Consider the following 26,214-nt stretch of genomic DNA (forward strand, 5'->3'; position numbering starts at 1 on the left):
TCTGTGTATATTTAGCTCCTTTAATATGACCTGTGGGAAACTGTTCCTGCAGTGCTAGTCAGTGGTTCCAATTCTTCTCCTCCTCCTCCACTATCTCTGATAAAGTGGTAGGMAGAAATATTTGCAATTCCACTGCCAGGAGGTGGTATTTCTGCATAAACAGCACATTTTCTTTACTTAATCATACCTTGTACTTATTTAGCAATGTAACATCAGAAAAGCCATGCAACTGGTTTTACAGTAGTTTTGATGTACGTAACAAGGAGATATTAGTGCAAATAAGATGTTCCAAGAGCTGTTAGTAATAAYACTACAGTAATTCAAGTCACTCTTCCACATCAAAATATTGATAGGTGATAGGCACCTGCTGTCCCTGCTCTACAGAGTCCTCTGTTCTCTACAGTGCTCAAATGATATGTGTTGGAAAAGGACTGGGCTCAGCTGCCAATAGTATGGCTGACACTCAGCTGATGTATTATATTTATTACAGGAAGGTCTGACAGTCAGACACGAATGAGGCTTGTTATGCTGGACACTAAAAAAAACGGACAATACCTGTTGTCTGTTTCATCTAAATAGATTAGATGTGTATAGAGAAAGAAAGTAAAATTGTGGYATAGTGTTTTTGTTGTGACAGTAAAGAAGTCCAGTTAAAACTGTGGAATTTTCAGATAAACACAAAGTTACTGCTTGAACTGTGTTACCTAGCTCTGTTTCTCTTTTTTTTCCTTTCTTCGAAGTCCATTTGACAAAATTGGAAAAAATTGATCCAAATGTCTACAGATTGAGGAAGACTTAACAGTTCTCAATTCTTATAGCCCTGTAGAAAAAGTGGTTTCCAGATTGTCTCCAAATAACGCTCTCTCATTTGGCCCAACAACAGTCTGAATTCAAAGTCAGAATACCTACAAAAAGAGCTATAGAGAAAGAACAGCTTGTCAAACCTGAATTCAAGCAAGATCTAAGCACTGCTAGTCAGAAATGGTGATCTAGCTTAAAAAAAAAAAAAAAAAAAAAAAAGAGTTGAGATATCTCCTTAATGAAGGCTTGTCATCTATGATTGTCAGTGCTGTAAAGCATGAAGATCCTTTTCAGCTTGACTGATCAGGTAACATCTATATTTGAATATGCCTTTATTTTCCCCCTCCAGCTTGCTAGGAAACTTTGTGGCTCCTTTTCCCACAACCTCCCTTCCCTCACGAAGATCTCACTGTACTGAACTTCTACTYGTTCCAACCAGAATTTGTGTGACATAAGTTACAGAAATCCAGATGAGCTGAGTGAAAAGGTTCCGGGCAGTATAAGATGCTACTGTCCATCTTTCCTGGCTACTAATTCTAATTTGAAGCTCTCATTCTAGCCACTAATTCAACTAATGGATCTCTGACCTAAAAAGCAATACTTTCATTCCTAAACTCTAGGATCAAGTAGTTTCGGCTGAGGAAATCCCACTGAAGCAGTCACTGGATGAGCAGCTCAGGCTGATCTAGAGTTGTGACTGCTCTCGAGTGAGATGATAGGCCCTTTCTTCTTGAAAAGGCAAAGTAAAATGATCCTTCTATCTAATAAATCTCCAGCAGCAATCAATCAATAAATAAATAAATAGTATCACTAGGCACATRTGGAGTTTTGCCTGTATTTCAGTTGAAAGTAATTAGTCTCTGATAGGTCCGTTGTTATACCATTGATGCAAAGTTGAAAAGAAGCAAGTTCATTTCTCTTTACTACACCAGACTTATTGATAATTTGGAAGTCATCTAGTCTTTCTGTGAATTTTGTCAGTCCATAAAATAGTGTGTATATCACACTTAGAGGACAAATATGTTAGGCTGTGGTGCATCCAGATAATAAAATGATAAGGAATATATACAATACAGCTTTCATAGGGAGGATATTCTGTTTCTTATGTCAAACCATAAGATAAATAAAAGCAGCAACTTTTTTCCCCAGTTGTTTACTCTCTTATTTTTCATTAATGTTTTACTTTTCAGGAAAGGGCATTGATAAAATATTGTAAAAATTGTAGATTTCCTATAACCAACCAAGTGAATAGTTAAACTACAATAAAAAAGTCAAATTTTCAGACCTTTTGATAGCATGTATGTGAAATAGAATGCTGCCTCTTGTACTGAAATCAGTCCCAGGTATTATCCAGTTTTTCATATGGCTTTAGAGACATCAAGATTTCTGTTTAGCTAGTTCACTTATCACAGAAGTCAGTGTTACCTTATACCTGTTTTCCACAACGTTTTTCAAGTTATTTTAAAATATCAGGCTTATCATATAAGAAGCAAGCATATATGCAGATTCTCTCTATTGCTCTAATAAAGGACTGGGGAACTTGAGTGTGAGTTTGAAATGGAGTGCTCTCTGCAGCTAGATTTGTGCTCACATATGGCTTTGGTGTTAACGATGTAGCACTTCAGTAAGGCAGCTTGGGCCGTTACATATCCACTAAGCTGGAGTGGCTGCAACCATGTGGACTCCATGTGAAGCTATTTTACCCTTCATCCTTCTATTTTATTCTAGTGAGCTTCATGCCACACCGCCAACGCTGATGTAGCGAAATTTTGTRGTAATGGAAATTGGAAGCAGTAGTATGAGACTCTGAGCCAGGATGTGTTAGTCAAGCGCTACAGCCTGGCAACTAGCTTAATATAAAAACTTGGGTACTGCATACAGCACCCGCTACAAAATCGGTTGAGCTCTCAAGTCCATAGTCATCCATGACTCCTCCTGCCCTGGGACTTTTCTTCCTTAGTGGAAGGAAGAAAAGGAAAGAGCCTACTCACAAGTGTGCATGAAGTAAAACTTGAAGATGACCTTCAGGTGCCTTCTAGGTGTTCTCATAGAGAGGATAGGTCAAACAACTGTATTTGTGAGCCCACACTGATACAGGAGGAAAAAGAAGGAGAGGAATTACATGCAGTTTCCAAATAGGGAACTAGGATAGATGCTGGTTAAGGCACTTTGGATAAGATGACTAAGCAAGCCCTTAATTTCTGTTCTTGCAAGTTAGAAGTACTTCCTACTTGCTGAACAAATTCAGCTCAAGTAGCCAGACACATCAGACTGTAAACTTTCACAACTGGCAGTATCATGGCAAATGCTGCAGCTGTCTTATCAGAGAATGCTTGTTTGGCACAAAACAGAATTTCTGACCATTGAAATATTTGACCTTAGCACCTCATCAAAGTGCCTGTATGTGTGCTCATTTTTCCAAGTAAGAACAGGTTATCTAAGGCAGATGAAAGTAGCTGGTATTAACATGATGCAGGTTTGTAGCTGTCTGACATCAAACCACGTGGAACTACTGGAGGGAGACCAGCATAGGGCTACAAAGATGATTAGAGGATTGGAGCACCTCTCCTATGAGAAAGACTGCAAGAGCTGGGCCTATTTAGCCTGGAGAAGAGAAGACTGAGGGGGGATCTTATCAATGTCTACAAATACCTTAAGGGAGGATGTCAAGAAGATGGGGCTAGACTCTTCGGTGGTGCTGTGCGACAGGACTAGAGGCAACAGGCACAAACTGAAACACAGGAAGTTCCACCTGAATATAAGGAAAACGTCTTTACTGTGAGAGTAACGGAGCACTGGAAGAGGTTGCCCGGAGAGGTTGTGGAGTCTCCTTCTCTGGTGATATTCAAAACCTGCCTGCATGCAACCCTCTCTACCATGCTGTAGGTGACCCTGCTTGAGCAGGAAGGATGCTCTCCAGAGCTCCCTTCCAGCCTCAACCATTCTGTGATAAGGTGCATTGAATTCTGATACCATGAAGCTAGGTGATCAGAGCATAAAYGCTGTGGGTAAACTCTCAGTGTGCATGCCAGAAGGCCCTGTTATGGTGAAGCTACAAAAGTCTGTGGAATAGTTTTTAAACAGGTATTAATTTTAGATAAAGTRGAAACAAAACTGCTGTGGACTGGAGGCAAGCTAGAGCAGCCATTATAGGTGCAGCAAGCACATGACAGCTACCACTTGCCATCAGTTGTTTATTTGTAGTTAAAGACAGCATAAGCTATGTCCTCTTCTGAAAACTTCCTAGCAGTGGTAAATTAGTGTTCCATATTACTGTACCCTTATGCATCTTGTGCATCTATGTCAATTTTTTTWAAAAAAAGTGTAGAAGTCAGCATAACGGAGGGATACATGCAAAACTTTCAAAAGCACCTGCAAGTGACAGTTGTGGAGTTCAGAAATTGTTTGAACAATACCTACAGTTCACTGTTTTAGGAGTATCATTGGCCACTCCTTGGTAAACTTAAACAGTTGTATAGCTTCAATTTTAACAGAAGGAATCACAGAAGGAATCACAGAAGGGGTAAGGTTGGAAGGGACCTATGGAGATCATCTAGTCCACCTTCCCCACCCCCCCTCCCTTCACCCCCTACCCAACTCCCCCCGCTCAAGCAGGGTCACCTAGGGCATATTAGATGGGATTGCATCCAGGCAGGTTTTGAATATCTCCAGAGAAGGAGACTCCACAGCCTCTCTGGGCAACCTAGTCCAGTGCTCTGTCGCTCACAGGAAATAAACTCCTCCTCATATTCAGGCGGAGCTTTCTGTGGTTCAGTTTCTGCCCGTTGCCTCTAGTCTTTTCACGTGGGACAACTGAAAATAATTTAGCCACATCCCCTTGAAACCTTCCCTTCAGATACTTGTAGATGTTGATAAGATTCCTTCTCAGTCTTCTACAGGCTAAAAAGGACCAGCTCTTGCACTCTTTCTCATAGGAGAGGTGCTGCAGTCCTCTGATCATCTTCGTAGCCCTACACTGGACTCTCTCCAGTAGCTCCATGTCTCTCTTGTMCTGGGGAACCCAGAACCCAGTACTGGACACAGTACTCGAGATGAGGCCTCCCCAGGGCTGAGTAGAGGGGCAGGATCACCTCCCTTGACCTGCTGGCAACACTCTTCCTAATGCGCCCCAGGCTACCATTGGCCTTCTTGGCCACAAGGACACRTTGCTGGCTCATGGTCACCTTGCCCACCAGCACTCCCAGGTCCTTCTCTGCAGAGCTGCTTTCCAGAAGGTCAGCCACCAGCCTACTGGTGTATGGAGTTATTCCTCTCTAAATGCGGGACTCTGCATTTGCCCTTGTTGAACGTCATGAGGTTCCTCTGCTCCCAACTCTCCAGCCTGTCCAGGTCTCTCTGAATGGCAGCACAGCCCTTGGATGTATCAGCCGCTCCTCCCAGCTTGGTCTCATCAGYAAACTTGCTGAGGAGGCCCTCTGCCCCCTCATCCAGGTCATTGATGAAGAAGTTGAACAGGATGGGACCCAGTACTGAGCCCTGGGGGATTCCACTAGCCACAGGCCTCCAACTGGACTCCACACCACCGATGACGACCCTCTGAGCTCTGCCTTTCAGCCAGTTCTCAATCCACCTCACTGCCCACTCRTGTAACCCACACTTCCTGAGCTTCTCTAGGAGGGTGTTATGGGAGACAGTGTCAAAAGCCTTGCTGAAGTCAAGGTACACACAAGGTCCACTGCTCTCCCCTCATCTACCTTGCCAGTCATGCTATCACAGAAGGCTATCAGATTGGTTAAGCAGGATTTCCCTGGGCAATTTGAGATAACTGTCTTGTAAGTGCATTTTGAAATTGTATTTAGCACTTCATTTTTATTGATCTGTCATAAAACCCTTGAGTTAGTTTTGATAGATGTTTATAAATTATGAATGATATCTCTGTGATAAATGTATATCTGGATCCTGTTTCTGTATTATATAATTGTTTATTATAATGTTGCAGGAGGCATAATCCTTTATTTTTCACATGCTTTAAAGAATATTTATAGTATTTAGTTAATAAGTGCCTTMGTGTGTCAAATGGTCCTTTTTGTTTCAGTCTGACTTCTCTTTTGTACTGGTGCTGAGATAGGAATGATTATAATTCATTTTCAACAGGTCAACCCTAGTATTGATGTGGCTGATACACAAACACTTGACCCACCTGTCATAGAGATAAGTTCCTCTTCATCTTTCAATACTCTGGTAAGTTACCCTGTGAGTGAAAAGAGGATTGGGCATAGTCTAAATTAACGTTTTACAAGAACACGTCTTTTTGTCTATATTGATAAAATATACTTTTAATAACTCTTAACTGTTCAAAGTTCAATATCCTAAATTCTCAATTTAAGCTTGTTTTCAATTTCCAAGGATAACCAGAAGATGGTGTAGTAGTGAAGCTTTCACATTATCCCAGCAATTTTATCCTTGTACTAAGCAGCTATTCTAATCTAAGCCTTTGTTAATTATATCTAAATATTGCTGTTATTTGTGTCTTATTCTGAAGCAGACTTTCTAACTCTGTCTTTATCTGCAATTAATGGGAAACCTAGAGAATAATTGTCTCACTGATAAAATTCCAATAATGATTTATTTTTTCTCTTTTTAAGGCATCTAGTAGTTCTCTAAGACAGAAAAGCTAATGCAATCTAGGAAAGAATGATAGGATTAGATCCTTCTAGTGTTAGCTTTTCATATGACATTGGTATGGCACGTGGGAGGAAAGGAAGGCAATGTTTTAACGGTACTTTCGTAGGAGGAGAAATATGCTCTCCTGCTATGAAGTCCTAAAAGATGTACTGTTCTAGAATTAGGTTAAAATGAGAATTTCTCTTTTTTAGCTCTGAATCTGTTCCTGTGAAGGCATGATTTGTATCTAGAGCAATGTTAATTGCCATAACAACAGTTGTACAGCTGAAGGGTTAATACCTAAGGCTAGGCAGTAGGTGTAGTTTCTGCTGTTCTAATTTGTCCTAAATGCTTTATGAATAGGCATGTTGTGAGGGTACTTTTTATAAAGTACTTTGAGGTCATTGGATGAAAATCATGATATAGAGGTACACATGTTTAAAAAAATATTTGCTAAACAGAAATAACCACAGATTACCTTTTACTAGATCAGAGATGTTACAGTTTCATATATTTTAAGGTTTAACAATTGTCAAATTGTGTTTTCACAATGAAAGATGGATCTTTAAGATAAGATAATTTATGTCAAAAGAAGTAATTTGGAGACTTACAGAAGTCTCTTAAGTAGATTTGACAGATTGTAGCTTATGGTGGATACAACTTATTTGTTACCCATCATTTTAAAATATGCTATAATCATTACTTCCTGATCTTAATACTGATTACAGAATTCAGATATATGTTACACTATATTTTTTTGTTGTGCATCTGTAAAGCTGCCAATCATTTAATCTCCTTCATTAGTTCTTTTGATATGAAAGCACTTTATAAAACCTTATGCCCAGAAATCATCTTAGGGGGGTCAAACAAGGAAAAGAATAAGTAGATCCACTACAGACAACATCTTGTTGTTTTTTATCTGATTGGCTTTACAGTCTTATTAAAAATGTTGCTTCAGAATTCATAGCTTTTGACTCTTATCAGTAGTCACAATGTATTTTTTCATTATCTTGAGCTCCTATTCACCATTGGCTCTCATGTTTCTGCATCACAGCACCCATCATCTGACTCTTTTTTTTCCCTCTCTCCCATCTAGCAACATTTCTCTATCCTCGTTACTCTGATTACAGCCCTAAAGGCAATTGCGCTGCCCCACAGACCCACTATTGACACAAATCCAGAAATCATCTGCACATTTTCTGTGCTGTTAGCTCTTTTCCTACAGTAAGACTTCCCCAAATTTGGCAACCCGTCTGGGCCTCCCTGCTTTCTAATGTCATCTATACATCGTTAGCATCATTGTGCTATCCAGTACCAGTCTGCTGCCTTACCTGCTCCTACCATTTGTGGAATGTCTGCCTATTTCTTAACTGAGCTGTAGGTCAGCCATCAAGTTTCTTCACATTTTGTTTCCAAAGGGGTTCTGGATTTCAGTGACTTAGACCTTTCCATCTAAAGCTAGCTCAGTTGCCCTTAGGTATAGAGGCCCCTTTTATAGAGGCTTCGTATTCTTCTGAGAAGTCAAATGCAGGAAGGGAAGATGTTGAACTTCTCCTCATCTCACTTACACTGCCAGACTTCCCCTAGATATTATTTATCCTTGCTTGAATGGCCCTTTTCTTAAAAAAAAAAAAAAAAAAAAAAARGCACTTCTCTCATTTGATGTCATCATTATGTCTAACTCATCCTATCTTTTCCTGATTCCAAAACCTGGCTTGCTCTTTTTCTCCTAATTATCAAAGGCAATCCCCTGTATATTTCTTTGTTTTGTTTTGTTTTCCTCTGCAAACTTTATCAAGATCTATCTTAAAGCTACCTGTGGACTTTTGCTCCTACTTCTACTGSAAGGACTCTGTTCCAGAGTCTCACCCCTCAGATGACTAAAAATCTTTGTTCTAATTGCCAGCTTAATTCACAAATATCCAGTGTGTACCTATTTATTCTTGTTCAAGTCCTTTGCTTTAGCTCAAAAGGCTCTTCTACCCTTTTTATATATTCAGAGAGGAAAAATATAATCTGCACTTATGCATCTTTAAGGATTCTTGTTCAATGAGATTATGTATCACGCATTTAACACAGGAGAGCTGCAAGGGTCTTTCCACCAGATGATATTTGCAAAGCACCTCAACAAGTCCCTGGGCCAGGCTTCTCTAGTACAAATAAAAACACTGAAGCTTTTGTGGGGTTTGTGATAAGTTACCAAAAGCTCACTAAAAGATCTTCAGGAAGAATGAAAGTCTCTGTCAGACCTTATAATGTTTTGTTGAATGATTATCAAGCTTCTTGACAGTAGCTAGGCTAACTCCTATAAATCTCAAGCTACTCCAGGAAATAGGAGAAAGACACCCCTCCTCCCTGACCTCTCTCCTTACCCACCCTTATCTTTTCTGTGACAGGCTTTTCCCTCTTTTTGTATTCTCCTTATTGAGAATCTCTTCAGACTATTCAAACTGTGTCTGTACTGGTCATAGGAAATACACTAATAACTGCCCGTAAGAAGACTTGGATCAGAACAAAAAGCTTTTCCTTTCTCTTCTGTATAGATTTATCAGTAGAAATTATAGAGCAGTGTAGGTTGGAATGGGTGTTTGGAGGAACCTCATCCAACCTTCCTCTTAAAGCACGGTCAACTTGAATTAGGCTGCAAAGGGCCTTGTCTGATTGATTTGTGAATATCTGTAAGAATGGAGATTCCACAACCTCTCTGGGCAACTTATTCTAATGTTTATGTTGTGATGAAAATATTTTTCACAAAATGTAGCTGGAATTTCCCATGTTCCAACTTTCATGTTGCCACAGTCTTATCACAATGGTCCACTAGTAAGTGTCCAGCTCAGTCTTCTCTATGTTCTTTAGTTACATATTTGAGATAGCAATAAGATTCCCCTAAGCCTTCTCTTAAGGCTGAAAAAACTTGTTTCTCTCAGCTTCTCCTTGTATATCATGTGCTCTGGCCACCTCACATCTTGCTGACCCTTCATTGGACTTGCTACAGGATGCCAAAGTCTTCCCTGTATAGAGAAGCCCCAAACTGGACACCATAATACAGGTTAAGGTGCAGTTAAATACCCTTGTCCTCTATTCTTCACAACAATCTGTCTGGAGAMGGAATTTTTAAAACATGTATTTAAAAAAATACTATTATTACCTGTATTGCAGATTTAAATATATTTATATATTCTTAGCCATTGATTTATATTTTGAGCTTTAACTGTGTGAGAAAAGATTGGTCTTACTTTTTCCTCCCTCTCCTCTTTTCAAGGAATGCACACTGTTTTCAGAAGAAATTTTAATTTGTTGCTTCATCAAAGCCAACAATCTCTTATGGCTTCCATACTTAAAAATGCGTTTGTATGTATTTTCAAATTTACTTACTTTTATTTTCTTGTGTCAAAGATTGAGCTAAGATATACAAGAAGAATGTTCTTGTAGGAGCTTTGCTGGAAAATGCTCAATTCCTAAACTTCCTGAACTTTAAATACCTTATCTTCTCAGATTGTCCTATCTTATAAGCTGTAAGACCATTTCCTTTTTGAATGTGCTAAGGAAAAAAAAATGTTTCATCCAAGAATCCAAACAGATACAACTTTTTTTTTTTTGTAGATTTAATAAAGGGAATTTGATCATTGTGCCAGAGGAAAAAACTTCAATGTAAACTTCAGTATAGGAACTGCTTGCTTTGGGCTATAACTACAAAACCATTAAGAATTACTGTATGTTTGTTATATGGTTGATGGATATCYGATGTTAGACATAGTTCTGATTTTTTGCAATCTCTTATTTCTATTAGAGATATTAGAATGTCATTCTTAAAATGAATGATATTCATTGCATTGGGCTTCCTTTCCTTTCCCTTCTCTTCCCTTCCCTTCTCTGAAAAATGTTATATTGCCTCTCTCCCAGTTCTTCTTTTCTACATGCCAAGCAGCTTAATAGTACTTCGTTCTCTGAGCTATTGAAAAGCAAAAACTGGAAGACTTGTCTCCCTTTGAGACTATTTCCTCCTATTTCATCCTCTGATTTTTACTGTTAGTTTTGAGGGAGGTTGGATTTTTGGTGTTTCTTTTTTTTTCCTTCATTTTTTTCCATTTTCTTCCTTGTTTAAGTCTGTAAGCCAATACACTGATAACCTCTGGTCCCTCATAAGCTGCTGAGAACAAGGGAAAGTTGATGATGTCTCAGTAGTTTTTACCCACCGCAGCAGGAAATCAGTGTATAGGCTCTCTAATGTTCCATCCCTTGACCTTGTTCATGTAAACAGGATTTGAAAGGAGCAAAGCAATGTACTGTAATGTGAAGTCAGAAAGTCGGCGTTGATTATGAAAGATTTTCTGGTTTTTGTCTTCCAGTTCTAGTAAACAATGAAAGCAAGACATGTTTATTGTTCAGGTACCTAATGGTTTCTATAAAGTTGAGTTTTTAATTAAACTAATTATTGGAAGGGAAAGATAAGGATTGTTCCTCTTTAGGGTAGAAGGAATACACTATTTGTTTTGTTTTAAAGTTACCTGATAGATTCTTTCTTTTTCCCCAAATTTTAAGATACTTGAAAGCAAATAATAGTACTTGCACAGTTTCACCTCAAGATAAGACACTGTCAACTAGTCTGCACTGCATTTGTGGCTGGTCTTCTAATGTAAAGAGTACAAGTATTTGTATTCTCAATTTGTGATTTAGCTGTTGTCTCTCCAGTATGTATTTCAGGGTTTAGATATTTTTGACCCAAACATTACTTCTTTCTTTATTTTGAGTATAACCAAAAAAAACCCCCCTCCCTCGTGTGTTGTAAATTATGATAGCAATTACAAATGCTGTAAATTATGAATTTGCATCTAGTTCTTCTGTATCTCTGTGTACCTGAAAGCTTACACAGCTGTTCTGTCTCACTGGAAGAAACTCATTTTGAAGAGATTTTGAGATAAATGTCTTTCTGCATGAGTTAACACAATTCCAGAATTTTGTAGAAGAGAGGATGATAAAAGAAATTTTGTATTAAAAGTGCATCTTTTCCTTTCCATGCAACTTTAGATTTATTCTGTTTTACATCCTTTCCTGCCCTCAGCCTTACGTGGAAACAAATGCCAACTGCCTTSAATGACGTTAGTGGGAGGGGAAAAGGAAGACAGGAATAATATGAATTACACAGCTAAATCACCTCCTTTGGGGACCTGGTGCTATTCAGAAGGGAATTTCCAGTGGAATAAAATTTGTGCAGCACTTCACAGTGCACAATGACTCTCCTTACTGCTAACAGTTGCTGTTGGTCCAAAGGCAGGAGAAGAACTGCACAACACCTTCAAGTTTTCTTGGATCTTGGATATCCAGCCTTTCACTTAAATTCTGATCTTTGCATGATATTTACACGTTCTTCTCTGCTAAAGGAAAGTTCTGGTTCTATCCCTTTGGACGACTGGAATCCTTCTCTTCTGGAAAAAAAAAAAAGAAAAAGAAAAAAAAGATGTCCTACTTGCATTCCTTGTTCAAAACTCAGTCACCAATTAGACAGAATGAGAGTTCTACACTGAGGATGGAACCCAATAGTAGAAGGGCTTTGATCAAAATTGGCAGTTCCTTGTTTCCCTCGATCAGCATCTCTCGCATTTGCTTACCTTACTTGTTCCCAGACAGAATCCAAGTGCTACTGCAAAGTATAAAATTAATATTCAGACCATATAGCAGAAAACTAATCAGCATAACAAAGGTCACTTCCTGAAGAGCTGTAGGTCTATTTATTTTTTAAATTGCTACTCTATATTGCTGCTAAATGTAATAGGAACAAACTGCAGATTCTATGATCCAGATTCCAAATTCCAAACATGCAATGAAATTACTGAGTAATGTGAAGAGATCCTTCTTCTCCAGAAGTCTGAGGTAAAACTGTCCGTACCTTTTCCATAGATGGACATACCAAAACCTATCAAAGATGCTCTGAATTTCTAAGTAGAATAATGAATGCTGCAGATAGAGGGACTTGGAAGTGTTCAATGTGACTGAATAAAAATATTTTTTGTTCTACCTTTTGCATCTTTGCAAGTGAGATCTTTCCTCTACCGGTCTTGCTCTTACACAAGCAATTTTTAGTGTCTTGACTTACAGCGCACTCTAGACAGACCTTTCTCTATGTCTAAAACATTCTCTACATCACACTGGAAGCCAGGTGTGCATCTTTCTGCATTTCTCGTAGTCTTTGCTTGCTATATAGGTTCAGTGCATGGGAGGGGAAAGGGTGAGTTGTGCTCTCCCCTATCTTTGCAGCTTGTCATTTGCCCTTAGGGAAGGAAGTCTCCTATCCYTCCCAAAGGCTGTACCTAATCCATATGCAGCAATGATGAGGCAGCAGAGACTGCCTTCTTGTTGCCCAGCTGCTGTCTTTCACAGAAAGTATGGTATATACAAAGAAAACAGCTATTTTTCTGTCACAAGTGGCAAAGGGTTGAAGCATTTGGTGTTTTCAACAGTGAATTTCTAAACTGCATTTCTGGTTCTTCATAGAGGTGCAGGCCTGATTAAAATGACTTGGGTAGTTCAATCTCGCAAGAAAAATGCTCTAATAATACTAGCATCAGATAATGATTAATTTTAAAAATCAGATATGTGAAAATGAACTCAACATTTGTAATAAAAGAAGAGTATGATCCAAATGGTTTTTGTGTTTTGCAGTGATGATATTCTAACACAGCATGTAACTGCTGGTTCACAAGGAAAGAACAGGAAATGTGTTGTGCTGCTACATAATTAGGTAATACATGTCTTGATATTCCTTAATAGGCTTCATTATATTCTTTGAGTGAGCTGGAGCTTGAGAGAAAGTCAAGTTTTCACTGGAGACAGAATTCTGAATTTGGGCACTAGAGAGTGCAAGAATATAATATTTTCTGTACTATTTTTAGCGTGCCTTTCTGAGGAAATGCAGCTTATGGGATAGTAGCTTTATTTGTCTGTCTTTTGACTCATCTCCCTAATAAGCCTTTACTAGTTCATTTTTTTTATCAAGTTTGGAAATTAGCARCTGGCAGACTGAGCAAACCAAAATTGGTGCCACCACTAAAGAAAAGGCAGGTAGGATGTGACACTATGAATGTTCTTTGGTGACAGCTGATTGAACAGAGATCATTTACTGATGCTGGACTAAGTACGGACTACCTGCAAGTGACCTGTCCTGGAGCTGGAGTGACTGTAGGGGAGTTCAGGAGAAGAACCTAAAAGAAAAAAAAAATCCAAAAAACTATAGAAGATTAAGTTTCAATGTTTAGTCTCCTCATATGATAGTTTGCTTAATTACATTGCCTTTGCCCAATAGTTATATTACTTATTAACAGATGCTTTTGCTGGACTATTGCTAAGACAAACTGACTAAGTGTAGATGAATTTTAGAACAGGCAGTATACTGCTTTACGTAGGACCTTAGTTGTGGCAACAGTACAATGCTTAAAGACATGGATCAGCTTGAAAAACATTCCTTATATTGTTCCTTTAGCAAGACAGCACATTTCTGGGAACGAGAGGCACAGAAGTTCCAGGTATTATTTCTGTCCCAACTTCCTGTCATACTGTACTTGTACATTCTGACCTTGTCTGCCAAAGTAATGTCATCATCCGCCCGCCCCTTCAGCTGGGAATCGAAGCTGTATTCACAGTTCTCACAGCTGATTCTGAGGCATGCAGAAAATGCCCGACAGCTATCAACCCACACATCCAATAACAACTGCTTCCTTCCTCTTCCTGGGGAAGAGTAACATCCTCTGAGCAGAACCATCCCCTGAGGAATGCAAGAACAGCAGTGAGCCTTTCACACAGGAAATTACTGCTGTAGCACTTGCAGAAAAGTGTTTCTGTCACTCGGATTGTCAGTCCATAATGAGCTTCCTGCTGACCTAGAAGATGATTTACTACTGATCTAAAAATGCCATTTGTGAGTTGGTTAGCTTAATGGAAGTTAATGAAGTTAGCATTCAGCAGTTCTGTAAGTCTGTAAACACCTGTTTTAACTTGTGCTACTGCATGAAAAAAAGTGTTGAATGTAGTATTCACTGCATTTTAATAATTCTGAGAAAGCACATTCTGAGGAACTGAGAATGAAGGAAATGTTTGGATCAGTTCATAGTGTGTGAGTCTTAGAAAAGGTTGCAAGGCTTTATTTTTATTTATCTGAAGTTGGATGATGAAACTATGCCACAGATCAAACATGCCAGAAGAATTATTAATGCTGAGATATGTCTCTTGACTTAGCCTCTATTCTTAAATATTACTGAGTCCAAGTTTAGTGCAGCATGCTTACAACTACATAGTGCAGTTTTGAATATAAAATGAAATATCTATAAAACATTTTTTATTCAAATGATTAATACAATAGTTTGTTACAAAAATACAACACTTTAACACTATCTGAATCTCCTATATTTCTAAATGATGATGCTTGAACAAGTGCTAGCAAATTCTATTTGTGACTTAGATTTCAGTGATACCTAAATCCCGAGGATGCCTTCTCTCTAAAAGCTTGTTTCGGTGTTTTCCAAATATATCAATTGTTCAAATAAAATACCTCTCTCCTTGCAAACCTTGCTTCATTACTATCTAGTTTGCTATAGGAGATGTATTTATTCTCTCCACTTGAGATAATGGAAATACTGAGTTGGATCCAAAAATAACATAGGTCCCTTAAAACAGGATTGAGAGACTGAGAATTCAATAAAAATTCAGCACTGGGAACAAAAATGTTTTCTCCTAGTAGCTTCGTCAGATCATAGAATCACAGAATCATAGAATCAGTACGGTTGGAAGGGACCTCTGGAGGTCATCTAGTCCAACCTCCCTGCTCAAGCAGGGTCACCTAGAGCACGTTAGACAGGGTTGCATCCAGGCGGGCCTTGGAAATCTCCAGAAAAGGAGACTCCACAAGCTCTCTGGGCAACCTGTGCCAGTGCTCTGTCATTCTCAGAGTGAAGAAATTCCTCCTCACGTGCAGGCGGAACTTCCTGTGCTTCAATTTCTGCCCATTGTCTCTTGTCCTGTCACATGGGACAACTGAAAAGAGTTTGTCCCCGTCCCCTTGACACCCTCCCTTAAGGTACTTGAACACGTTGATAAGATCCCCCCCCCCAGTCTTCTCTTCCCCAGGCTAAACAGGCCCAGCTCTCACAGCAGTTCCTCATAGGGCAGATGCTCCAGCCCTCTGATCATCCCTGTAGCCCTACACTGGACACTCTCCAGTAGCTCCATGTCTCTCTTGTCCTGGGGAACCCAGAACTGGACACAGTACTCGAGATGAGGCCTCCCCAGGGCTGAGGAGAGGGGCAGGATCACCTCCCTCCACCTGCTGGCAACATTCTTCCTAATGTGCCCCAGGCTACCATTGGCCTTCTTGGCCACAAGGACACATTGCTGGCTCATGGTCACCTTGCCCACCAGCACTCCCAGGTCCTTCTCTGCAGAGCTGCTTTCCAGAAGGTCAGCCACCAGCCTACTGGTGTATGGAGTTATTCCTCTCTAAATGCGGGACTCTGCATTTGCCCTTGTTGAACGTCATGAGGTTCCTCTGCTCCCAACTCTCCAGCCTGTCCAGGTCTCTCTGAATGGCAGCACAGCCCTTGGATGTATCAGCCGCTCCTCCCAGCTTGGTCTCATCAGCAAACTTGCTGAGGAGGCACTCTGTCCCCTCATCCAGGTCATTGATGAAAAAGTTGAACAGGATGGGACCCAGTACCGAGCTCTGGGAGACACTGCTAGCCACAGGCCTCCAACTGGACTCCACACCACCGATGAYGACCCTCTGAGCTCTGCCTTTCAGCCAGTTCTCAATCCACCTCACTGCCCACTCGTGTAACCCACACGTCCTGAGCTTCTCTAGGAGGATGTTATGGGAGACAGTGTCAAAAGCCTTGCTGAAGTCAAGGTACACACAAGGTCCACTGCTCTCCCCTCATCTACTTTGCCAGTCGTGCTATCACAGAAGGCTATCAGATTGGTTAAGCAGGATTTCCCTTGGAGAATCCGTGCTAGCTACTCCTGCAGCTTCTTATCCTCCATATGTCTGGAGATGACATCCAGAATGAGCTGTTCCATCACCTTCCCAGGGATGGAGGTGAGGCTGACCATTCTATAGTTGCCTGGGTCCTCCTTCTTGCCCTTTTTGAAGACTGGAGTGACACTGGCTTTCTTCCAGTCCTCAGGCACCTCTCCAGTTCTCCATGACCTTTCAAAGATGATGGAGAGTGGCCTGGCAACAACATCYGCCAGCTCCCTCAATACCTGTGAGTGCATCCCATCTGGGCCCATGGATTTGTGGATGTCAGGCGTGCCCAGGAGGTGTCTAATCCTGTCCTCCTCAACAAAAGGAAAGTCTTCCCTTCTCCGGACTTTCTCCCTCATGTCCAGGCTGCAGGATTCATGAGGGCTGCCCTTAGCAGTGAAGACTGAAGCAAAGAAAGCATTCAGTAATTCTGCCTTCTCTGTATCCCTTGTCACCAGGGCCCCTGCCCCATTCAGKMGYRGRYCCAYATTYTCCCTMGTCCTCCTCTTGCTGCTGATGTATTTGAAGAAGCCCTTCCTGTTGTCCTTGACATCCCTTGCCAGACTCAATTCCAGCTGGGCCTTAGCCTTCCTCGTAGCATCTCTACATACTCTGACTGCATTCCTATAATTCTCCCAAGTAGCCTGTCCCCTCTTCCACATTCTGTGTACTTTCTTCTTCTGTCTGAATTTGGCCAAGAGCTCCTTGCTCACCCATGCAGGTCTCCTGCCCCCTTTGCTGCACTTCTTACTCATAGGGATGAACTGCTCTTGAGCTTGGAGGAAGTGATGTTTGAATACTAGCCAATTCCCCTGGACCCCCCTTCCTTCTAGGGCCTTAACCCAGGAGACTCCACCAATTAGGTTTCTGAAGAGCCTGAAGTCCGCTCTGCTGAAGTCCAGGGTTGCAATCCTGCTTGTTGCCTTACTTCTTTCCTGCAGGATCCTGAACTCCACCATCTTGTGGTCGCTGCAGCCAAGGCTGCCCCCAACCTTCACATCTCTGACCAGTCCCTCTCTGTTGTTAAGGACAAGGTCCAGCAGGACACCCTTCCCCATAGGCTCCTCTACCATCTGTGACAAGAAGTTATCATCAGTGCTTTGCAGGAACCTCCTGGACTGCTTGTGCCTTGCTGTGTAGTCCCTCCAGCAGATGTCAGGGTGGTTGAAGTCCCCCATGAGAACAAGGGCCTGTGATTGTGAGGCTACCTCCAGCTGTCTATAGAAGGCCTCATCAACTCTCTCTTCCTGGTCAGGTGGCCTGTAGTAGACACCCACAACAGTGTCCCCCATGCTAGCCTGCCCTTCAGTCTTTACCTGTAAGCTCTCAACTGCCTCCTCCTCCTCCACCCCCAGGCAGAGCTCGATGCATTCCAGTTGCTCTCTCACATAAAGAGCAACTCCACCATCTTGCCCTCCTGGCCTGTCTTTCCTAAAAAGCACATAGCCATCCATGGCAGCATCACAGTCATGTGAGCTATCCCACCATGTCTCCGTGATTTCAATGAGATCATGGCCCTGCGACCGCATACAGATCTCCAGCTCCTCCTGTTTGTTCCCCATGCTGCGTGCATTGGTGTACAGGCATTTCAAAGAGGTGATCATGCCTGCAGGTTTCCCAGGAAGGGTGTACGGGGGTCGCCCATAGCCATGTCCCAAACGCACATCCCCAGCTGCACCCATTGGAGGCCCCCTAACCCGAGTTGTGTTTTATTGTCTACCCTGTCTCTATGACACTCCCCATCCCCTCTCCTACCTAGTTTAAAGCCCTCTTTACCAGACTGGCCAACCTGTTTGCAAAGGCAAAAGTGCCCCACTTGGTGAAGTGAATCCCATCTCTCCCATCTTTCCCCACTAGATAGATATGAAAAACTTTGAAAACATCTTAGTTCCTATTCTTCCACCAAAATAAATTTGGGATCAGAAATTAAGCAAAACAAGGCCAAAGTTTTGGTTTTTTGTTTGTGTTGTGGGGGTTTTTTCCAGTTGATTTCATTCAAATCAATGCCTTGATCTGTAAAGCCATCCAACCACTACTGCCAGCTCAAAGCAAATAGTAAGGAAACCATGTTTGGAGACTAAGTAGGAGGTTAGTACTGACTGTGACCCACCTTAGGTTGTCCAATGTCCATTGAACCACATCCCTAATGTCTAGAAAGGCCGTGCTCCAGGACATATGGATGTGACACGTGTGTAACACACAAATAGGAGTTTGTCTTTCATAAGATGCAGTCCTTGGAAAGATATGACCAATGGAATTGCTAGTAATGGTTTCCTTTTGTTCAGGCAGACTTGTATTTAATTATCCTTTTTCAGCATAAAATAATTCAGCTTGCTTACATCCATCTGCATGGCTGTAACCTAACCAGCAGGTACCTGAGACACAGATTGAATGGAAGCTGCTTCATTCTTCATGCTGGAATTTGAGGCACTGTGAAGAAAAGTTTGAATGTGTATGGCATCAGAGGAGAGCAAGTGAGGAGGAGTCTGTAATTCATGATTAGGATATTCTTCTGGAAGAGGTATTCTGGGTTCCAGACCATGCTTCCTTTGCTGTTTATGCATTTGCAATAAATAGTATTTTAAAATATGTTGGAACTGTCCTAAGGGCACCATAAGTGGAAGTATATGTGTATCACTGCTGTGAAGAGTTTGTCTATATATGTATAATGATGTGTATTATTAAAATACACATATTTAAATATATATATTTAACATACATATAGTTTAATGGCCAAAACAGTCCTGTACTGCACAGAGACACTGTATTTGTGGATGTATCAGCTTGGTTTGGTGCTAGAGAGGAGGAAAGAGAGGAGTGATGCTGTCTTCTGTCCTACTTCTGCATTTGTACTGTGTAGAGAGTGTTACTGACTTCAAGTTGTCAATTCTAAGTTACATATGTGGTACCTAAAGAACAAGTGCTGTAATTCAACCCTGAGTTGACTATTGAAGTATTTTTTACTTTATAGGAAGCCAACCTTTTTTGACATAAAGGTTTAGGAGCACTAATTACTTTCAATGCTGGTTCATCTAAGTGTAGGTTAAGGAAAAAGTTTCTTACTGAAAGGATTATTCTTCCAAATCATTATTCTTCTAAGTATTTGCTATACCTTCTTCCAATTTCTTAAACGTCTCTTTGAAAACATGGGTGCAGAATTCCAGCAATATTTTTACCAGTATAGCGTAACAGTGCAATGCTACCTCTCGCTCAATACTAGCAGCTAGTTATAATCATGAATAAGAATATTGTACTTCTTCACTTAATATCCTTGTCACATTAAAGTTGTGTTATTCAGTCATGACACTGTAAATCTTTTCAGCACCTCTGCTTTCTAGAGTATATAATTCTATGATACTTCCATTTCTAAGATCGTACCTGAGTGTGTGATGTTGCATTTTGATTTTGGATTGCATTTGGATTTGAATGAAGCTGGATTACCAAGGAACTCTGACTATACTATGCAATAGTTTTTGTTATGTTTCCTTTCATGTCATCTGCAAACTTTATCAAAAGCCGTTTCTGGTATCCTTCAAGATATCTGGTTCATTTAAGGAAAACAAAGCAACAGTTGATTCTACCAGAATTACTAAAAACACCATAGTTCTATAGTAACTTTATAGTTTAACTATAGCTTTTGAAGAAACACTAAGTAGATATGGAAACATTAGAATTTATGATATGGTGACTAAAATTGTGATGTACGTATTACAGATTAAAGGCCATACATATTTTTATTAGTTACAGTTTGTCTAAGAATTTCATCAGAGAGGTCTTGAGTTTGACAGAGACTTTTTTTTTTATTTCTTAAACTACGTTGATTCGCTTCTTGTTATGCCTTAAATCTTTGCTACTTATGTCCCAGATCAACTTTTCTGTATTTGTCCCTGACATCATTCTCAAGGCAACTGTGGCCTGCAATCACACAGTTATCCTGTATATCCTTTCTAAATATTGATGGAATGTTAGCTTCCCCACTCTCCTGGTATTTGCAGATCTATTATTTGCAGATCTATTCAAAATCAACGTCACTGGCTTACTGGTTAAGTTAGTTTAAAACTATTGAGTACAGACTGTGTAATCCTGGGTTTAAAACATGTTTATATGTAGTATAAGTTGTTTAACAATCTTTTTTGTTATGGTTGAAATATAAAGTATTTTTCCACAAATACAATTAATGTTCATTATCTTCCTAAACAGAAGATAAAACTACCCTATTAAACTCTTTAAAAATTTTCTGCACCACTTGACATCTCTAGGTAATGCATATGCCATTGCTAGGATTTCCTTTGATCCAGAGCCTTTCTCTCCATGAGAGTACCTACAGATTTCTCTCTTCTGGCCAGCCATCTATTCTCTAGTAACTTATATAAAATTAGCTCTCTCTAAGATATCTAGTTCACTGTTAGACTGTTATAAATCTGCAGCAGGTTCAAAACTGAAAAATGAGTTGTGGGGACAGGCAGACAGAAATAATAGTCTGACCATCCTTTCCTTAGGAAAGTGGGCTAAAATGTCCTTTTCTATCATCCCTAATTCTAAGGCTTATATAGTTTTTGCTGGTGCCTTCAATTACCCTGATCAGCAGTGTCATCACTTTTAAGTTATGATGATTTATATCATTCTGCCTTTTTCAGTTGTAAAAGCAACAATACATTTTGTCTGTGAAGGCTGTAAATCCCTAAGATGGAATGTGGCACTTAGGCCTGGAATGCCGGCTGTTGATCTGGGATTACAGTGCCAACTGCTGGGACTTTGCATTCATTTTTATTGTCATTTTAACATCTCTTAAAGTATAAAGTGCAGCACACTGTAGGGATATATCTACTTCCATATTCCACATCCTGACTAGACCCCTTTGTGTAATAACTGATACCACATCACACATCAGCTTCTGCATTGTTTAGCTCTTCTATTCTGCTGCAAAYACACAGTATTAATTAAATAAAAAATAATAAAGGACAAGTAACGGTACAATACTCCTGTTTATGTGCCTTCCAGCATGATTGATACTGAGCAGACAGTATATAATGTGGTTTTTCATTAACAGTAATTTAGTGAAGTATTTAAATATTATTGTCACCTTTATATGTATGTTGACATCTTTATATTCACCTTAATAGAGAGATCTCACTCTGAGCTTTATTTAAAAATTTTATTTCAGTGCAGTGATATTCCTAATTCTACTGTAATCCATAGAACCAAAATGTCTAGAGAAATGTGCATCACTTTCAAAGAAAGTACTGTGCGGCTCTGAGCACAAGGGAACACAGACAAATTGCAGATTCCCGGCTACTGTCTTAACAAGAGTATCTCATATATAAATGTTAGGCAGTTGACTTGATGGATCTCTAGAGAAGGCCTGTGTTAATGTTGTCTTTTATTATTATTAGAAATTATTTTCCCTAAGATGCAAGCACATAGATGACAAGGAACACCTGTGTTACTATGTGTTTTCATAGGAGTATGGCAATGATATATCTTTCTGCATGAACACACAATTCCATAAAATTTTGCATCTTTCAGGCTGCTTCTGGTGATAATAAAATACCAAAATATTTCACCTTTCGTAAGTGTTAAAAGATCACGTTACTAGTGCAAAAAGAGGGGAGTTGCATGTTATTTTTCTTTATAGCTAACAAAACTAAAGCAGAGAGAGGCTGCAATTTCGTTGTCATTACAAAGTAAGAGGATTTTAATTGGAATCTGTGGGAATTCTTAACAAAATTTTTCCTTCTCTTCCATGGTAAAGGATGAAACATGTATTCCAAAGAAATTGCAAGCAGGAATAGAATACAAATTACTGATTTTTCTTTGACATGGTCTAACAAGAGGAAGAGATTTCTAGGATAAACATGCAATAGTTTATTGCTATATCATGACATAAGCAAGCTATATCCCTCTGTTCTTCAGTTTTGAGCTTTAGGTGTGTTTTGGCTTTCAGTTCTACTTATGGAATGTACTAGCATTCCTCTTTTGGCTGCCATTGTAATTAGTTATGTTAAAGGAATGTTCCTTTCCACTAAAAAGAAATAATTGTTGTAAATAAATTTTTGTGTCAGGATACAGCATTCATACAGGAATATAATGAATTGTGTAGACTCAGGTAATAACAGATGACAGTGAATTACTGTTTTAAAGTGTGATAGTTCTGATCTGGATGTCACTAATACAAATATCATTCCAAGATACTTACTGTACTCTATAGAGCAATAGGAAAGTGAGCAAGCTAAACAGTGCTTTTGTACTTATAATTCTGTTGTCACAATTGTTTTCTATTTTGAACACAGAGAATACTAGTGTTAATCAATATTTTAAATTTGTATAGCCATTAAAAAACAATAATGATAACATCAACACATGTAGCAACAAATATAATTAAATGTGGAATGCATGCAGAAGATGTGCGTGGGTGTTTATGGAATGAATTTGTCTGAGTGGAGATATGACTAAAACAATACACTGTAGTTAATGAAATTTTAATGTTTATCTTTAAAACATTAACCTTTCATTTAGTGTTTTCCATTTATTTTCCTAACTCACACATACACACATGCACATATTCTTTTAAAATTTTGCATGTTATGAAGAATACAGCTGTAGGTGTTTTTATTCTAAGGTAATAAGAGTTTCTAAGGTGATTCATATATACATATGTGTGTGTATATTAAACCTTATTTAACAGATTACATTATTTTCTATTTGTATACGTTAAATGAGAGCTATTCCAATCCACAGTGAACCTGTTCTTCAGAGCTTCTTTGCAAAAGGCATTAAACATTGCTGAATGAAGGAATAAGCTTTGCTCTTGTTTCTCCTGAGTTGTGTATCTGCTTATATCATTTCAACTTTTCCTATTGTATAATTATCACTACAGAAAATGGAAACCTTTCGAGTTTCAGTAAATGGAGCTTTCTACTATACTGAGAAAGTGTAATAAGATGAAAGAGTGATGGCATTTAGAATACTATGTTGTGAATTTCCAAGGCCACCTGGCCAGATTGCTTCCCTTCTACTGTGTTCACCAACTGCTGCTGCCTTTCTGCAATGCTGCAGAAAAAGGCTCCTGTAGGAATCACCAGGCAGGGCTTCCTTGAGCTGTGTCAGCCCTCAAGAATGTCATACTGGTGAGAGAGGCAGGAGTTTGTGCTAGTTTCTTGTTGGTGGTGATTTTTYCCCCCTTTTAGGTTGGGAGGGAGGAAAATCTGATTGCAAAGTAGTCAACCCAGGCATGCCACGTCATTAAAAATGTGAACCAGGATCTTAATCCGTAAGACAATCACATACAAAGAAATGAGAAAAGGGGGACAGGTTTTGACACAGTCATTAGTTTCCTTCCCTACCATTTTTATCAGCCCAGAATTCTGTATTTTGGCTTTCTTCTAGCATCATTTGTGGAAGTGGAGAACAAAATCCTAAACATTAGCTGTCTACTTCTGTTATTCTGAGAATAATTTATCCATATTTAGTTTAACAAAAGTCTTTAGCATAGTGGATATAACCATTATTAAGGACATCTGTTTAGATAGGAGTTCTATGTTTTCACTTGTTTAGAATATAATCGCTTTAAATGACATTTTTTCCACTCTTGAAATATTTGTATTCTAGCCTCTTTAAATTAAAAAAGCTTAAAAATAATAATTTATTGGCATGTCAGATGTTGTCAGTTCCAAAATAGGAGATTGTTCGATGAGAAARGTGTAGACAAATTCATTTACCTGAGAAGTGGATTGAGCAATCGAGGAGAGCTCTTCTAGTTCTATGGTCTGGTGAAGTTTAAAAATAACAAATATTCTTGGAATTGTAATTCATTCAGTCTGCTACTATTCCCTTCCAACCCTTCAAAATTCAGGTCAAAGCAGTGTTGCTATTTATCACATGTTTACAGTTAGTCACCTCCAATTGTGTGTTAATTTTTGTSACATCAGATAGGGAAAAATTTGACTAAAATATAAATACCAAGTGACAAGAAGTGAGAAGATGTATCTTTAAAGTCTTGTAGCAAATTAATTCCTTGAGCAATGAAACCTACTTCCCTGGGTTATCACAGTGAGATTTTTAATTGAATTCTGATCTTTAATGAACTGCTAGAACTATAAAACATGTTCCTGTACCAGAAARGGGGTTAGTTTGGTTTGCTTAAAGTTCCAACTGTCACAGCACAAAAGTGGGAGAAAATTATGAAGCATTTCAAAATAAAGCTATTATTAGCAACGTTAATGTTTTAACAGTAATTTTTTATCATTGAATTCCTTTTTTAAAATACAGCCAAGCAGAATCTACCTACCAATCTTATGTGCCAAGACATTTAGCATTTTAATTGGTACTGAACAATGTGTGTATTTTGACAGAAGTTTGTAATAGAACACTAATTAAAATAAGTGATATTTCAAGAGTATAACAAGCATGTTCAAACTAAYGTTTTTTGGATATTTGTATCCAATTCTCAAAAGCTTTCTTCAGTTACCTGATTTTATTCCCATTACAGTAAATTGTAGAGCTCAGCTGACTTAGGTAAGAACAAACTTATGTTAGTGCTGCTTAGGCAATTTTTTAAAACCCCACCTTTGAGCTAAACTCAACAGCACTAAGTATTGTATTGACCCAGATAAGATGAACAGCATGTCCAAAACTTCAGTGTATTATTAATGTTGAGCACTGAAATAGTTCAATGTGAACTTTTGTTTTTCCTCCAGTTATTAAACAAAATCTAATAAAAGCATATTTGACATTTCAAGTAAAATTTTGAAACTTCATTTTAATCTTAGGAGTGTTTTCTGCAACAGTATTGTTAAAGTATTGATGTCCTCCTCAAATCTTCTATCATCCTTTATAAATTTAATATTTTATTAGTAAAAGCCTCAGTGAAATGCTGAAGAACAGTGTACCACACTTGCATAGTACAATAATGTTTTCCTGGCCACAGTAGGGTGATTTAAATTCCAAGCTGTGAAATGCTACGCATCTTTTTTCTAACAGTAGCATCTGGTTCTTTGGCAAAATCTACAGCAATCATGCTGGCACAGTTGGACTTTTCTTTGGACTCTCATGTCCTGTATTGTTAGCTAAGTTTCTAACGCTTTTTACTCCCAGACATTTTCTTGTAAATAATTTAAATTGGAGGATATTGTTTGCTTCATGGCAGTGAGAGTAAAAACCCAGTGGTATTGTAGATAGCCACCTGGTTAWTTGGAATACCCTACTGTTACCCTTACTTTGAAGGGAAGTAAAGTCAAAGCTGACAGATCTCCTACAAAAGGAGAATTCCCAGTGAAGTCTTTCTGTGTGAGTGCTCTGCACCTCCTAGCACCCACTAATGGGATGCAACTTAGGTTTGTCTATGCAATATAATTTTGTTGGCATGAGTTATGCTGGTATGAAGCACCACAAAAAAATTTCACACTGTATCACTGACATCTATATACTGGCAAAAGCAGTTGATATGGATGCAGCCATACCAACAGGAAGGAGCTTCTATAGGTTTCACATATAACCTTGAAAGAAAGCTACRTGTGTGTGTAGATACAAAAAAGAGAAAAAAGATTCAGTATCATTATGTGCTTCTGCACTAGGGGGTCCTACTRACAGCACGTGCCTACACAGTTAGAGAGGCGCTGCAGTATAGATAGCTCTGTGCCCTTCTCCTGCACAGCAGCCTCCCAGCCCTTCTTGGGAAGCACCAAACCCCTTGCCTGTTGACTCTGGAGCACAGAGACAGTTATTCTCAGCTTTCTGCAAGGTTTAGGAGGAGATTGTCCATGTTCTTCAATCATTTTCCT

General features: G+C 39.2%; 1 protein-coding gene across 4 annotated transcripts in view; it reads left to right on the forward strand.

Moving 5' to 3' along the window:
* POC1B (POC1 centriolar protein B) overlaps positions 1–26,214 on the forward strand; it is a 60,643-nt gene that overhangs the window by 22,429 nt on the left and 12,000 nt on the right. For 3 of the 4 annotated variants that reach the window (XM_085305941.1, XM_085305940.1, XM_085305942.1), the window contains one exon: positions 5,917–6,003. The exons of the other annotated variant lie outside the window; for it this stretch is intronic. In XM_085305941.1, the coding sequence (XP_085162067.1) occupies positions 5,917–6,003 (87 nt within the window). The remainder of the gene's footprint in view (positions 1–5,916; positions 6,004–26,214) is intronic. 4 annotated transcript variants of the gene reach the window in all.

Source organism: Rhea americana, unplaced genomic scaffold (assembly GCF_003343005.1).
Source record: "Rhea americana isolate MKP2758 unplaced genomic scaffold, rheAme1 scaffold_229, whole genome shotgun sequence".
In the NCBI taxonomy this organism is placed as follows: Eukaryota; Metazoa; Chordata; class Aves; order Rheiformes; family Rheidae; genus Rhea; species Rhea americana.